The 16,940-nt window shown below is 45.3% G+C and overlaps 1 protein-coding gene across 1 annotated transcript in view; it reads left to right on the forward strand.

The window, feature by feature from the left end:
• Positions 1-16,940, forward strand: part of LOC109291212 (sodium channel protein type 5 subunit alpha-like) — a 374,712-nt gene that overhangs the window by 201,340 nt on the left and 156,432 nt on the right. Inside the window, exons 14-15 of the mRNA XM_019508100.1 lie at positions 10,031-10,269; positions 16,131-16,304. Of these exons, the coding sequence (XP_019363645.1) occupies positions 10,031-10,269; positions 16,131-16,304 (413 nt within the window). The remainder of the gene's footprint in view (positions 1-10,030; positions 10,270-16,130; positions 16,305-16,940) is intronic.

Here is a 16,940-nt window from a genome sequence, read left to right on the forward strand (position 1 = left end):
TAAATAGGGCCTCAGACCTGTGCGCTCAACCCCCAATTCAACCAATCAAATGTTTTCCCCCGGAGAGTGAAGCTGTCCCGAACATAGTGTTACAGTCCATGTCTACTCAATCTACAAAGTCAAATGGCCTCAATGCAAGGCTTCAACACAGATAAAAAAAATAATCTTCACAATCTGATGCAGTTGTATTCCAGTCTGTCAAACACATCAGAGCTTTATTTTTATGGCTTTTAAAGGTTGAAGATTTTTCTGCTGGGGAGTTTAGCTGGCTTGGTAGACCTGGGATCATGTGTTTTAATTAATAAATTAACACTGTATTTCTACATTTGTACGTAGATCCAGAGCTTGAGATGAACAGATATATACATATATTTCATAGATTTCATAGAAATACACACACACACACACACACACATATATATAAAATTTAAAAATTGCACTTGACCTTTGAACCTAAGCATACTTCAGTTGGCACACACACAATCAGAATTTGTGCAGAAAAAAACCCTAGCCTGTACAAGACAAGTAGTTAGATGCTGAATTACCTACTGCCTAAGTATACGCACTTATTTGCACTTGCAGATTTGGATTTTGCTCACATATTTACACACAGGATATTTTTTTAAGAGGTGTCACTTTTGAACATATTGTGAAAAAACTATTGAACCTTGGTATTTCTCCCCTCAATAGAAATCAATTATTTGCTTAATTCTCCCCTCCCTCCTCACTTCTTCCACATTACAAATGAGATCCATCTGTTTTAACACTGTTATCCTTAAGCAATGTTTTAAATGCCGCTGAAAGTTTTGGCCCTTCTTCTGCAAGACCCCTCCAAGGATCCCCTTTGAGGTCCCTTGTGGGTAACCCCCTACTGTCCTAGCTTCAGGATTTCAGTCTAGTCACTATTTAGATTACCATCTACATTGCAGACTTCCCAAATACTGGGCTGTAATAGCATAGTTTTTTCTCCACTGTCTCTGTCCAACACCAAAGACCACTTCATTGAAGCATACCCCACCCATTCACTTCCATTCTGCATGCACTACATCCTGGCAGTCAGGCCATTTAACTATCTTAAGCAGCCCTGAGCACACGCAGATAGACAGGCCACACAAATAGACAGGCCGGAGGCAGAGAGTCTGAGAGCTGTTCTCAGCGCACAGTCTCAGGGCTACCGTAAGATAGCTGTGTTACCTTATTTTCAAGAGCTGGTCCACTGGGGTGGGAATGAGTGAGCAAGGTCTGTTGCATAGAGAAAAACACAGATGTGCTCTAGACAGGCTTGTGATCACAAATACACACACACACACTTTTTTTTTTTAAATATATCCAAATATGAATTTGGTCTTCAGAGTGCTCATATCAAGGTTTTGGTCTGGCACACCACCTGTTGCCAACCCAAAAATACTATTTTTACTGACAATCTGAATGTTTTTTACTGACAGGAACATTTTTACTGATGTGTTTTTACTGTGATACTCCTGACTGTACCCTGCATCCTGCTGCCCTCCCCAGCCAACCTCCCCACTGGTCCCACTCCCCAATCTTGGTACAGACCCCCTCCCACTCCAGGCCCATGACTCCATCCAAGCAGTGCTGCCCCCCTTTTCTGTACCTTCACTGGGAGTGGCTGTTTGAGGCAGAGGACAGGCACAGTGGCCTGGTGACAGAACATTTCTAGAGAGAGAGGAGGGGTCTTGCATGCTGGAGTAGCACTGAAAAGACAAAGGAACATCATTTTTTATTTAGCTTAAAACTGTGGTAGCTCTGTGTTTTTTACGGACAGGCATTTTTAGGGTGTTCTTTAGGGAGTCCGTAAATTTATGAGCAGTTGGCAACTCTGCCGGTGAGAGCTCTAAATAAAGCCACATCCTTGTCAAATGAGGAAAGGACCTGATCTTATTTCACTTGTTAAGTGTCGAAGTAGACTTAGATGCTTGAACGTAATCCTGTTCTACCCTGCTTGAGTCCCTGAAAAAGAGGACAAAAGGTGGATGCATTCCCTTCCTACTCACTGCTTTTTGTGGCTCAGTCCTTGGCTCAGGTGATGGCAGGTTGCCAAAGTTGACATGTTAACATTTGTTTCAGACACTGAAGCAGGGTGGAATAAGACCCCACTTAGGTGTCTAAGTCCATTTGGATGCCTAATAAGTGGAATAGGATCTGGCCCAAAGTGTCTACAACAGCCTCTTCTGTAATTTTTTTTATGGACAAGCTTTTCCTGGACTTCAGATTTGTGCTTTATTTTCATATTTTTCTATGAACAGAATCGTATCAGTTGTGAATGTTTCACAGTTCATCTCCATAATGCAGAAATGAGCACTCTTCCCTCAAAACAAAGAAAGACAAATTTCTAATTTGCCAATAATAAGCAATGACAGTTGGCAGCTCCCCCTCCCACTATCCTTTCTTGAAGTCAGCAACATTTCAGTGTTTCTTGCCTCAGAAGTCATAAGAGCTAATATATTGTTATTAGCAGAAATTATTTTCAAACAAATCTCACAAAATGGTGCATTGAGAAGCCTTGTAATAGGCCTCTAGGAGGCCTGTCTTCAGAATAAAACAGCCTTTCTTACACAGCTGCATTAGAAATTCGAGTGGCATTCAGATTCTGTGGATAAAACAAGGAGATCTAGCACATATAGTGAGGATGGATGCACCAAGTGTGAACCATTAGACGCATAGATCTCCACAAGTCTTATTGTGAAATACAATCCAAACGTGCAGAATGAACTGCCATGACTGAACAGGGAAGAATACTAGTAATTCAGTAGATGCATGAGCACCAACAGGGAGGGGAATGGGCTTGTCCACCCTTGCTCCTCTGTCCATGACATGCTATCCTCACTGCCATGATATGTCTGGCCACCTCAATGCCAACAGGTGTCTTGGAGGTGGCCTTTTCAAAGTCACCAAAGTCCGTTCATAGAAGCGACTAAAAACCACTACCTGTGGGTGATGGCACTTTGCAGGGCAAAGGTACAAGGCAGAGGCAGGGGAGCAGCACACAGTGAGCGCAGTTGACTCAGATTAGAACTTGAGATATAATTTGAGCATTGCCCCTAAATCAAGGACCAACCACATGCCGAATCCTTCACCATGAGAGCAATGAGCTTTAAACTCAAGTTAGCTGGAGTTAGCACAGCTCAGCCGTTGCTATCGTGAGTGCTCTTTTGTTAGCACAGTTGCCCTGTGCAGCTCAGTGCTATTCTGTAGCATGCCCACCTTCACTCCCACTATGCTGATCCAAGAGGAATTAAGTCAAATTCACTCAGCAGTGAAGATTTAGCTCAGGTTGATCTGCAAACAGGTAGGCATTGACGGGTGAAAATAAGATGAAAGATACCACTCCATCACTAATGGCACTGCAGCTGGGCTTTCTAAAGGCGCCATTGCCTGTGTGTAGTTATGGAGCCCTTGACGTAGAGTGGGTAGGCATGGGGGTGAGGAGGAGGAGGAAGGGGCATATGATACAGAGATAGGAACTGCCCTGAGTCCATATCTCCTAAATCTCTTCCAACGGAAAAATGATCCCCTCAGCCTTCCCAAATATGCCACTGTCCTGCAAAGTGACAGCCTAAAGTCGATGACTGTGTCTGGTGAGAGGGAATCCTTCCCTTTTAAAATGTTACCTATTGTAGAGCATCTCCAGATGCTAATGGCTTCATCTCAAAGGATGCCTCTCTGCTAACTCCTTTGCCAGCTGCTTTTTACAGGAGCTTCTGCGTTGCAGAGCTTCCCGGAGAAATGTCAGTATTCGAGAATGGGAGACTTGATTCTGCAACCGGTTACTTGTGAGTTCAGTTGTTTGTGAGTGGAGCCTGTTTAGGCTAGAGTCACTACAGAGGAGTAGGAGTAGTGCTGCAGCTCTTAGGGGCCCAGTGGTGTGGCATCTTCCAGCCCTGCCCTCCCATGGGGACTCAGGACCCAATTGCTCAGCCAGAGCTGCTTTAGGGATACCTAACTAGTATTGCCAGCGCCTTCACCTGGTGAAGGTGCACACACCCGAGGCTGGATTAACTCTTTAGTGGGCCCTAGGCAAACAAACTTGTGGGCATCTACTTAATGCTGTATATTTATATTACTTTTTTCACTCAATAATTATATAAAATAAGCACAACTGGGCCCCTTCTTCACTTAGGGCCCTAGGCATGTGCCTAGTTTGCCTGTGTTAATCTGGCCCTGCACACAACTGTACAAAGTGGATGTTACATGCCCATTTTGTGATGTGATCATGTTTTATACCTGCATGGCAGTCCCTTTATACAGGGATAAGTGACTATGGAGGATGTATGGCTGTGGAGCATTTTGCCTCTAGTCTTACAGTGTATCTGGCTAAGTACAGTTGTTCAAGAAGCCCAAGATGGACTTGATCTAAGTTACGTGGTTTTCTGTAAGCTGCCTAAGTTAGATCAGTGGCACACAGTATGCACGTTTGTCCTTTGGTGGCAAGGGCGCGCAGTGGCCGAGGCCTGCAAGTTGGGGATGCTCCTGTGTGCCTCCCAGCATCTCCAGGCTGCTGGAGACTGCCAAGTGCAGCCAAAAACCTGTGCCACCCCTGATTGGCTACTGGGCATGGGCAAGCACCCCACCACTCCCCATCCCCTTCCCTAGTACTTCAGGATCCTGTAGCTGTGAGCCAGAAAATCCTTGCAGCACCACAAATGCCCAGGGCCCAGGTACCTGCCAGCAGTGGTCGAGTCATGGGGGTCACAGGGCTGCTTCCACGCAGGCCCAGTCCCAATGTTCTGCCTAGGGTTGCCATATTTCCAGTTTCAAAAAAGAGGTGGGGAGTCATATATGATTGTGGGGTGGACCGTGATATGCCTGTGCCCTGCCCCTCACTCCTGACCTACAGTACCCCACCCCCCAGACCATGCTGGTGCCCTTCCCAACCCGCAGCCCCCCTGTCCCTGCTGATACCCTCACTCCCAACCCGCAGCCCTCTGACACTGCCTGTGCCCCACACTCCCCTGTCCCCCCAGTGCCCCTCACTCCCAAGCCACAGCCCCCCTCAGCCCTGCCAGTGCCCCTCACTCCTCACCCACAGCCCCCTGCTCCCCCCAGCCCTGCAACATCTTCTGGCTGCCCCCCACCTGTGGGCAAAGGCACTGGCCCCAGTGCCTCCAACCTGGCCTCGCAGCTCCCTGCTGCCCTTGAAGGGCACCCCCACACCCTTCCCCAGCTGAAGGGGCAGGTGCCCCCCCCCACCGTGCTGCAGCCCCAGCTGCCAGACAACTTCCCCAAGCACCTGCCCCCCTTCACACACCCATCCCATCCACACACCCCTGCCATACACACAGCCTCCCTGCATAGTCCCAAAACCCTGGCCCTCCAACACCTGCCCCCCTTAGGCTTACCTGCATCCAGCTGCCAGGCTGCTCCTACCACCCTGCCTGGCTGCATGCTGAACACGTGCGTGTGCACACGGAGGCGCACGTGATGCCCCCTACCTCCAGTCACCCCCCCAACCTCAAGCAGATCCTTGCTAGGGCAAACCAGGAAGCACCAGGAAAAACTTCAGTGCTGAGCAGAGCAAAATCCTGGACATCTGTTGGTATTTTAAAAACTACCTGGATAGAAATGGGAGGATCCACAAAAAGGACATGCGTGGGAAAACCTGACCGTATGGTAACCCTAGTTCTGCCCACTGCCACCACAACCCACCAGAGGCAAACCACCCACACCAGCTCTTGCTGAGGGGTGATCCATGCTGGGGTCCAAGTGGCAGGGTGCCTGTCTCTGGCCTCTGAGACATGCTGTGTGGGAGCCAGGATTAGGCTCTGTGGGGCTGTGCCCAAGCACAGGGGCATGGGGATCCCTGGCTGGGTGTGCTGAAGCCAGAGTCAGGCTCCATGGGGCTGTGCCTAAGCACAGGGGCTCTCCTGGGTTCAGTGTCAGGGGTGTGTGTACATTGTAGGGGTATGGGGGTACAGCCTAGTGATGCAGGTGCCCAGATCCCAGGGCTCATGCAGGGGACACAGACATCTCACTTCTCCCCTGCTGCCTGCCTATGTCTGACAGATGGGCAGAGGCAGGAGGCAGGGCTGGGGAGAGGGTCTGTGCTGGCTCGGCTCTGGGACAGCTCAGAGACGGGACCCGCTGGGCACTCGGCTGGATCAGCCAAGTGCAGGCTGAGTGCTAGCACAATTCCCTGTGAGGGTAGGGTATCGGGGGCCGCAAAGAAGGCTGGGATGCTGGAGGTCAGCAATCTAACTTTAATTGATAGGGGATCTGGTGCAGAAGTTTGATTCGCCAGTCTAAACTAAATCAATTAGATCTGAGTTCACGTCAACCCAGGTCCATCTCAATTAGACTGGTCTATGTGTGCCGATTTTCTGTATGGTTATGGGTTTAGATGAATTTCCAATCACTTAGGTTTTTGTGCGATATCTGTACCTGTCCTCTTATGTATGTACATCAGCTTCTGTTTGCGTGATATAAACCTGGTTTCCTTGCAGAGCTTCATTTAAAGGCTCAACATGCAGGAGAGCACCCCAGCCATTAAGGGCAAAAGACTCTGTCTTCTGATGCCAGTAGTGGGACACAGCACCTGAGGTGCCTGCCTTACACTATCTTGCAGTGCTTCCAGGGAAAGATTAAAGGACTCCAGTGGTCTACCCATGACACCCAACCACTGCCGACTCTCTCCAGTGCACAAGCTATCCATTTCCCAACCTACTTTCTATGCAGCAGAAACGCTGCCTTTCCACTTCACTATTTCTGTTGTGTAAATGCCAAAAGATCACAGGCTTGTGATCACAGATACATATATATATATATACATATCAGGGCAGCATTCTGCTGGGTCCCGTATGTGTGACTGGAGACAGTCCCTTTGCCACAGAGCAGACAAGGTCAACAGACAAAGGTGACAGGAGAAAAAAAACTATTCTTTCCATGGGGCCATTCTTCCTTTGCCTTTATTACAGACTTTCTGCAGCTGCACAGAGTCTGCAAGATCAGTTCTCATATGGTCATGTGGAGTTTTGACATTTTGACTAAACCTTTTTAAGAAATAAAATTCACTTCAGCATGGTCCAGGCTTACAGGACCTCAATTTCTTATTTAAAAAAGAAGGGCCAAAACCACAACTTCCCTCCTCCAAATCTTTCATGTCTTTCTTTTATTGGACCAGCTGTATGGCATGTAATGTATGACATAATGGTAGGTTATGGTATGACATAGTGTTTTATGCATAACTGTATTGAAATTTTTTAGTAAGTAATGTTTATTCCTCCTCGAGTTATTATGGATCAGAAATACTATCTCCATTTTAGTTTTATTGGAGACGGGAGCACTAGCAACACCCATAATTAAGGTTTTCCCAGTGTTTCCATTCCTCTCTGGTTTTAGTTACTTGAACCTGTCTGCAATTATCACCTGCTGGGTTTGGAAAATTTTCCCTGTCTGATCTTTTCAACAAAACTGATTGATCTGTTTGAACACAAAGAAAATGAAAAAATATTTTTTTTCCCTGTTGTCTTTATAACAGTGTTCCAGGGGGAACTGGTTGGGTGTGCTTGAGTCCTGAATCTAGTGGCAGCAGTAATAAAAACAGAAGCGACCAAGGTTACAGAGGAAGATTGGCTGCACTGGAAGTGCATGCATTCAGCTGGTGTACTAATGGCTTGATACAATTCCTAGTAAAGTCAATGGGAGAGCTATTTTTTCCCCTTTGCCTATAAAAGAAGCCACAATTGAGCTGTAAATGTTAATCCACGTAGTTAGGGTTTGCATGCTGTGGCCCTAATATGACAAAGTACTTAAACCTTTGCCTATCTTTAGCACATAAGCAGCTCCAAAACCTGAACTTTAAGTGTGCTATTTTTACTGTGTAAAAGAGGAGGTGGGACTTGAATGAGCACTGTTTCATTCAGACCTGATTCAGCAAGAGTCTTAAGAGCATGCTTAACTTGCAAGTACTTGAGCTGTAGGACTCCTTCGCAGGATTTAAGCACATGTCTGACATTAAGCATGTGAGGGGGAGTCCTAGGGGCCACGTCACACATGGTGCTTATGATGTGTTAACTGCACCTAAACCACAAGCACCCACATGTCCACACAGTAAAACGTGTGGTCTGGTGCAGTGGTCAGTGTCTGGGAAGTGAGAGGGGGTGGCACAGCTAGCTCCAGCTGCCCGGAGTGGGCTTAGGTCATAGCAAGCATCACTGTGCAACTGCTCCAAACATGCTAACTTTTAATATGGCACGGTAATGCTTAATATAATCTAAATAAAACACGTGCTAAGTGTCTCTTGTGACAAGGCCTCTGCTTGCATGCTTAAAGCTACGGTTATATTTAAGATCCTTGCTGAATCAAGACCTGAACAAGGAGGGGCCTCATTCAAGCTCTGCTTCCTTCGTTGGATGGTAAACATGTGCATCGACTGAGCACTGTATAGGACCCTGTGTAGCTGAAACCTTCAGACACCCCGTGGGCACAGTGCTTACATACCTGTAGGAGCTGTGGCAGGAAAAAAGTGTACTGTGCCATCCTTCCACCCCTTGCCCTTGGAACAGAGGCCTTTCTTTCATGGCAACAATAACCTATATATAAAGTATGGCAGAAGGCGGACACTGGCCATATCTACACGAGATGCTGACTGTGCAGATGTTGCTGTGCAGTCACTTAGTACTTGCATGACGGTTCATGACCCATGACACTACCATGCAGTACCAATGAGCTACTATGCAGTAGTACCAAGCGACTGCACAGTCAGCATCTCATGTTGGTGCAGGCAGTGATACTCAAACTCATGGGTGAAATCCCAATCCCTTTGAAGCCCCATTATCTTGGGTAGGGCCAAGATTTCACCTCCCGGGCAAGTTTGCCGGTAGACTCCTAAGGCACAATAACCATAGTTCTGTCCCCCGATGAAGGAAGAAGCACTGAGGATTCACCCTGGCTTAAGAGAGGAGGCTCTTTAGAAACTCGATGCAATAAGTTTGGCTGAAGTTCTGTTTTTATTTGTCTCAAGATCTGATTATATAAGATGAAACCTTTCAACTGCATTCTGTGCCCATAAAGGAAACCCGGAAAGAAAAGCATTACATATTTCAGTTAATAAGAATAATAAATGTGCAGAATATAACTGATTCATTTGTTTTTGTTGTTATCCTATGCAAATTGTTTGAGAGGCTATTTAAATGTTCTGCCATTGAAATAACACAGGGAAAATATGAACAAAACAAAAAGAAAATAGTGATTTTGTGTAATGTTTCAGAAGTGTCTGAGTGACACAAGAGCTAAAGTACCATTTTCACAAATGACTCGGGTACTTATGATGCTTGGAAGATTTAGGCATTTTTACACCTTTGTGAATCCAGGCCTTAAGTATATAAGTCTTGTTGACTTTTGATGAGACTTGGGCTCCTAATTGTCCACAATAGATCTAAAAAAATAAGAGTTTGGCTCCTAAACCTGTAGGATACTTTAGAAAATGTTACCTTTAGGGTCCTGACACCTGAGGTTACTATTGAAAATGGGACTTAGGCAGTTTTTAAAATGCTACTCTGTATCTCAGTCCCGTACTATAGATTTAAATGAGATGCAGTGTTTTTCTTTTCCCTGCTATCTAGACTATCTTGCCAAAACTGAAGAGTCAGAATTTAGTCAGGGATGACCCTGCTTTGAGCAAGAGGCTGAACTAGATGACCTGATGAGGTCTCTTCCAGTCCTAGTTTCCTATGATCCTATGAAGATGGAAAGAAATCTGAAGTAAATTAGACCTGTGTCATAGCTCTGATTTTAGTTTATCCTGCTGAAACTCTGGAGGAGTTGCATGCTTTGAGGGTAAAGCTGGCAATGCAGCTAGTTCTGGGCAATATGCAAAAAAAAGTGAACCTCTGCCTAGAGCATTTATAGTCCGGCAAGGTTTTGAAATAGAAGCATTTGCATCTTAAAAAGACAATTTTTGGTGAATTAAGTGAATGCTCTTGGGCTTTCTCTGTGCTGTGATTGGTGTAAAGTATTTTCTAGTCACATCATTCAGTGTAAGTTGACCCTTCTTTTCATGCTTCTCACTTAGAGCTTGAGGAATCACAACAGAAATGTCCTCCATGCTGGAATCATTTTGCCCTTAAATTTCTCATTTGGGATTGCTCTCCTGTGTGGCTGCTAATCAAGAAATACGTAAAGTTTGTAGTAATGGACCCATTTACAGACCTGACTATCACCCTTTGCATTGTGTTGAATACTCTCTTCATGGCTCTGGAGCATCATAAGATGACAAAAGAATTTGAAAACATGCTCAACATAGGCAATCAGGTAAGTGAATTCAAACCCGAACTTACATCTGGAGTTTATTTGCTGCTCTTCCATGTTCTGAAGGCCCCAAACTATTGGAGCCAAAGGGTCTAGGAACACCCCATTCTGGTGTGTTGTAACCACCAATTTGAACAAGTTTTGTTAAGGAAGGGTTGCACTCTTTAAGTGGTTGCCATCCTAGGCTTTGAAAGAAAATGAAGGGAGAACATGTAGCATTAAGGTAGCATATGCTGTTGCTCATTTACAGTCAGTGGGAGCCTCTACGTGAGATGTTTGCAGAGAAATTGCCTTCGTTCTGCAGTAAATGTCTCAGCGTCTACACCTGTGGCCCTATTAGGCTGCAGGAAACTAATAAACTCTGCAGTAGGGTAGTACTTGTAAATACAAGTGCTGTCCCAGCTGGCTGAGGCATGAGGGTGCCTCAGTGCAAGGGATGCCTGCTGGCTTGCCCCATGCTGAAGCACCCTCATGCCCCAGCCTGTCCCTCTGCAGCATGCGGAGCCGGGTCAGAGCAGCCCCAGGCTGGCAGGCTGAACCCCTGGGCCCTCTGCCAGCCAAGGCTGCTCTGGCCCTGCTCAACATGCTGCAGTCCTGGTGCACGTTCAAATGGCACACCTGGGAGCAATAAACTCTGCTCTGATATGTGCTGGAGTTTATTGCTCTGAATTAATTGCACGTGTACATGTGCCCTATTAAGCCTAATTTTACTGCTGTTACTAACAGTTTGCAGGGGTATCATTTAAAGGAAATAATGAAAGAAGGGGTTTTAAGGGGTTTTTTTTGGTGGGGGGTTAAGATAATTAAGAAGCATTGGTCAACAAACATGAGTGATTTGTACGTTAAAGACAGTGAAACAGGAAAAATATGACACTACCTTGTACAGAACTAAACTGGAGTTAGATATTTTTTGTAGGGATGCGATTACCAGGATTTTCAACAATATCTAATGATGTAGGTTTTCCTAATTTTCTGGTTCTCAACTAGAGGTGGTTTGCAGAAACATGATTTTTCAAGAAGTGCTGAATATACCCTGGTTACAACTGAGGACTTGCTAGAGTACCTCAGATTCAGAACTCACAAAACTGAGGTACCCAAACTCCCCAATCTTTTAGAAAACATTGGTTGTATTCAGTAGAGTAGGCAGACAGTCCTTGTGGACTGCTGTCTGGGAGGAACTTCCTGGATTTAAAGCGTCTAAAAAGGGGTTGCAAACAGTTATTTAAAATAAGAAAGCCTGTGTGTGTCTGTTCATGTAGATCCAGCAATATGGACTTGTGGGGCCGGTCCACGGAGACATACGTAGGTAGAAGCCAGAGACACACTTCTCACAGTTGTCCTGTCTCGTAGAAGCCGTATAGAAGATAGGTCTGGGATCTTCACACGCTGTTCCTTTTACTTATCAAATCTGCATGTGCAATCTCCCTCCAGCCAGCACTGATTTCTCTGCAAGTGTGATGGGCCAATCACCAGCTGTTACGTGCTTTTTGTTTTGAGGGGTCGCCCTTTGTAGCTGTGGTCAGAAAGGATCTTCAGGCTACCTGCTGCCTGGCTCCGAGATATATGTACTTGCTCATTATGGGAAGCACCAGATACAGCAAAGGCTAAAAAATTCTCCCCGTGGAGCTATGTGCAGGTCCCCTCAATACACCATTGTGAAAGTGCCTCCTCTCACCACATGGCCTCGGAGAACCTGCTGCCTCCTACTCCTCGTATTCTGGATAGATGATATTTCTGCTCCTTGCTGGACATTTAGCTAATCAACTTCTCCCCTTGCCAAGTCACAGACAGTGAAATTTTAGACTCTCTCAGTCCTTTGATCAACATGACTCCCACCGTTCTGCATGGGCTGAGCTTGGCCAACCTGTGTGCAGCCAGTCTGAGGAGCAAAGAAAATAGAGAGAGAAAAAAGAGAAGCTGAGAAGCAGTGTCACGTATCTGCTGTGAGTCACCCTGCTCTCCAGTGTCGGGAGATACTGCTCTTGTTGGTGCCGAGGTGAAAAATGAACTGGGCAATGAGGCTGCCCTCCTTGTTAGGCGAAGGACAGTTTCTTCAACCATCCTGACCCTTTCTTCTCAGTTCTACTCAACCCAATCCCAGCTGGTTTCTTAGTGCGGATGGGCACATGACTTCTGAGGACAGGTTGAGGGAACTGGGCTTGTGTAGCCTGGAGAAGGAAAGACTGAGCGGGGATAAATAACAGCCTTCAACTAAATGAAGGGTAGTTTTGCAGAGGATGGAGCTGGACTGTTCTCAGTGGAGGTAGATGACAGAACAAGGAGCAATGGTCTCAAGTTGCAGCAGGAGAAGTTTAGGTTAGATATTAGGAAGACCTTTCTCACTAGGTGGGTAGTAAAGTGCTGGAACAGGTTACCCAGAGAGGTTTGAACTCCACCCTTGGAGATTTTTAAGACCTGGCTAAATAAAGCCTTGGCTGGGATCATCTAGTTGGGGCTGGTCCTGCTTTGAGCAGCAGGTTGGACTAGATGTGACCTCCTGAGGTCCCTTCCAACCCTCATTTTCTATCGTTCGAAGATGGGCAAGAAAAGCTAATTCCATTCTGGAGAGGATTTCAGTGTATTGAAATCTGGGTTCCTTCCAATTTATTTTAAAAGCCTAAAACTTCACCATCCTCTACGAAAGGCAATGGAGTCACAACACCCAGGGCAGTCTGCCAGCTTGGGTGCCCCTGAGCCATGGACCATGAAAGTCCTGGGGTCCCTGGCTCTGAGACCACGTGCCAGTGAGGCTGCCAAGAAGCACGCAGGTGGACTGGCAGGAAGCCGGGCTGGCTGGCAGACAGGACTCCAAAAGCTGCCAGTGTCCTAGCGAAGCTGGGCTGAAATTGAATTATCCCCATGAAGTCTTTCGACTTCTACAAATTAGCATGTTCAACCAAGATATGTTTTATCAGATTTTTCCAACCTATTGCAGTGATTAGCATGAATTAGTAAAAACTCAGTCTGCCTCTCATACCCTTTCCTTTGCAAGTTCTTAAAAACAAACAACTTCTACTCCTCCTTCCTCCCCACAAAATCCAGAAATGCTAGCAGTTCACTACTGGTTTCCCTACGAGGATCCCTCTTGAAATAATTATAGCAGTATTAAAAGGGAGGAAATAAAAGGGAAGAAAAGACCGGTGTTCCTTTCCTCTAGAGAAATCTCCTTAGGAGAAACAAAGACAAAGAAATAGGCGCCCTTTTCCTCTCATTTATAATGAGGGAGATTGTGACTTCTCATCTAACACTTCTGAGAGTCCGGCATTGAGGATCTTCAATTCTGTGAAATGATTTGCATTACTGAGTTATGCAGCATTTTGGTATTCTTGTGCCTCACACTTTTATATGACACCAGGAAAAATATTTGAATCGCATTACATGCCTGCAGACTTCACTTGCATCAGGCTACATGTACCGATGCCTCTTCTCCAACACCAGCCAGCAGGTTCTCCCTATGTCTCATCCTTCCAAGAAAGTTTATTTGATATTAATCAATAGTAAAGCTGAAATGTTAGAAACCTTTTGCCAAAAGGAAAGATTTGAGGTGAAATCCTTGATATCACTTCTAGTATTACATTCAGCCAGAAGAAGTCCCAGTATCAGTGGACTTCCAGGATACTGGTTCACTTCCCCCTGGTAAGTAATGTTGCCAGTCATTGCCATAGTCCACATCCTATAGAGACTACAGGTACTCCTCGCTTAGCGTCGTAGTTACGTTCTTGAAAAATGCGACTTTAAGCGAAACGATGTTAAGCGACTCCAATTACGTCACAGTAGTTACTTACTAGCAGGCAGCGGCCAAACAATGTTATAACCGAACATTGCACAGCTTTAAATGAGCACGTTCACCAATAGATCAGCGACGTAATAACAAAACGTTAACTGGGACGACGTTAAGTGAGGAGTACCTGTACCAATTTACAGCCCGAAAGGCAAAAGTTAAGTAATAACCCTGCTGAATGATTAGTGAAGGCAAAATCTCTTGTACAACGACAGCCAGTAATATTCAAAACTTGCCATTAATATACAGACAAATTCCTTGTTGTCTCTAGAAACTTTGATATCTTATTAGGCTAGGTGTCTCCCCTTGAAAAAGGTATTGATTAACATGATTTAGACAAAGAAACGGTTCCTCCTGAGTCACCTCTCAGCACGGCAACTGCGTCTTGTGCTCTCCACGATATCATCAGTTATTGAGTTAGTAACCCGGGTTCGGTTTCCCAGACGTCCACTATTGCCTTGTTTACTGCCCTAATGGAACGAGGAGCTTCGTGTACTGGACTCCGAGGTGTCTCTAACAATTGTGACTCAGAAATTGTTGATTTGTTAGTAATCGGAAACTAGGCTGCCTGGTACAGTATCACTGCTGGAGACCATCAGGGCTGAAATACCCCAGGATGACAGCCCAAACAGCAATGAGCAGAGACAATTTATCTTTGCGATCAGAGAGAGAGAAGGCAGCTGAGATATGAAACTTTTTTAAATGATTGCTTGGAAGTCTCTCCACCTCTGTTCATTCTTGATTAAAAAGTAAATGTTCCATCTTCCTCAAATGCAGGCCTCAGCCACTTGCTGCTTAGTATTTTCCTTTTATACTCTTATGTCAACCTCCCTTGTCCTAGTTTTCCTAGTCATTGGTACTTGGATCCTGTGAATCCGTCTGGCGGGGGAACTATGGTAGAGACTCAGGACACTATTTCTTCTTGTGCATACATTGCTGTCTAGATTTGAGCCTATCATTTGATCTGGAGCATGCATTAACATGAAAACCGAAGAGATGCCATTGCAGCTCACACCACAGGCCCATCTAGCCCAGCACGCTGTCCCTCCCAGGGGTAGAGTGTCAATGCGCAGAGTATGCAATCAGGTCGGACCCAGACTGACCAGTCCCTGCCCCTCTGCCACATAGACTTTATCATAAAAGATCCACTGCTGCAGTATATATGTGCAACACATGACGTGTTTTTAGGACCCAGAGCTCTATGAACCAGAGGGTCAGAAACAAAATAAAATAGTACGTGGATAACTGCACAGCAACATACCACCTCCTCTTCTGAAGTGTATTTTTGCCCAGGTACCGTGTGCTTAAAGCAGTTATTTGGAGAAGATTTTAACCAGACTAGACCTAGCTCTCCCACACTCTTTGTGAATATGGGTTAAAAGCAGCCGCATCCCTTAAAAGCAGTTTCCTGTCTGCAAACAGCCTTGCCCCCACATTTTCCCACCGTAAGTAGTGGTTGCATATTATTTTTCAAAAAAAAAAAAATGCTCCAGTTAAAAGAGTCTTGCCATGTAACATTTGAACTGGGTTATACATAAGCTGTGTGTTCTCAAGGCACTGTGAAGAGAAAATTGCTGTGTCTATTCTTAAAAGAACAGTAAGACTCAAATTAGAGTCCCCGATTGCCAGCACTGCCAGCAATCGCCTGAAAGCGCATTGCCTGGGAGTGCAGCAGCTGCAGAATCAAAGCGATGCCACGACAGGTAGACCGCAACCCCGGCACACCTCCCCTCGGAAATGGACACACGTAGCCTTTTGAAAAGGTACCTCTTGAAAAGGCATCTTCTTGCACTTCATTACTGATACTTGTTTGTATGATAGGTGATGAAAATGAGTGCTTCAGTGCCCCAGGTACAGCTTGTTCCCAGATGTTATTGCATGTTTACAACAATACCAAATATCACTGTAAAAAGAGCAGACAAACCCAGCCTTGTAATGCTGGCAATACATTAGACAGGAGAGAAGAACTTGGCGGTAAAGTGGTGTTGTCTCTGTATTAAGTTCACAGCATCTGTTAAAAGAAAAAAGAAAGCCAGGAGATAATGTTTATAGGCTGACCTTGCTTCCTGTTTCCTTTCCCCAGGTCTTCACTGGAATTTTTACAGCAGAAATGATCTTCAAAATCATCGCTCTAGACCCGTACTACTATTTTCAGCAGGGCTGGAATATTTTTGACAGTATCATTGTTTCCTTAAGCCTGATGGAACTGGGTTTATCCAGCATGGGAAATCTGTCCGTTTTACGTTCTTTCCGACTGGTAATATGTCCTCTTATTCCCTTTCACAAAATATCAACCCTTCTATGAATATAATATCTCGTCTTCAAATCACATTCACTGCAAAAGAAATGAGTTGTTACAGGCGCTAATTATAGACCATAAGCCACACGGAATTGCTCCAGATTTACATCAGAGTAAAAGAGAGCAGAATATGCGGCAGTCACTTGTGGCACATTTTAAATGTCTGTGATCCCAGTTGCAATGAAAAGCCCGCACTTTTATAAAGGCCCGCATGGTAACATGAAAGTCGATGGCTGATCAATAAACCGAGATGCTCCAGAACTAACGACACGTCACTGAAAAGGTTGTTATGCCTTAAGCATATTACAAACATGCCACTCCATTTTTAAATGTTGTCAAAAGTAGATGTCTGCATTATTCACGAACTAATTCTTTTTTTAGAACGTAACAACATAACATAGCATCTGCCTTTCAGGGAAAATCTTTCACTGCCGGCTCCTTTGTTTTGTGCGGGCGAGGGCGTTCCATGAATGGGCGAATCTGTTGACATGCTGGAACAGAAAAGTAGTTTTCTTGCCAGCCTGCCAACTGTGTCACACTTCATGTCCCGAGGTATCCATGCTAATCATTCCACCCAGGATATTACTTAAAAAA

The sequence above is a fragment of the Gavialis gangeticus genome, unplaced genomic scaffold, assembly GCF_001723915.1.
Source record: "Gavialis gangeticus isolate Ggan-Ray unplaced genomic scaffold, GavGan_comp1, whole genome shotgun sequence".
Classification (NCBI taxonomy): domain Eukaryota; kingdom Metazoa; phylum Chordata; order Crocodylia; family Gavialidae; genus Gavialis; species Gavialis gangeticus.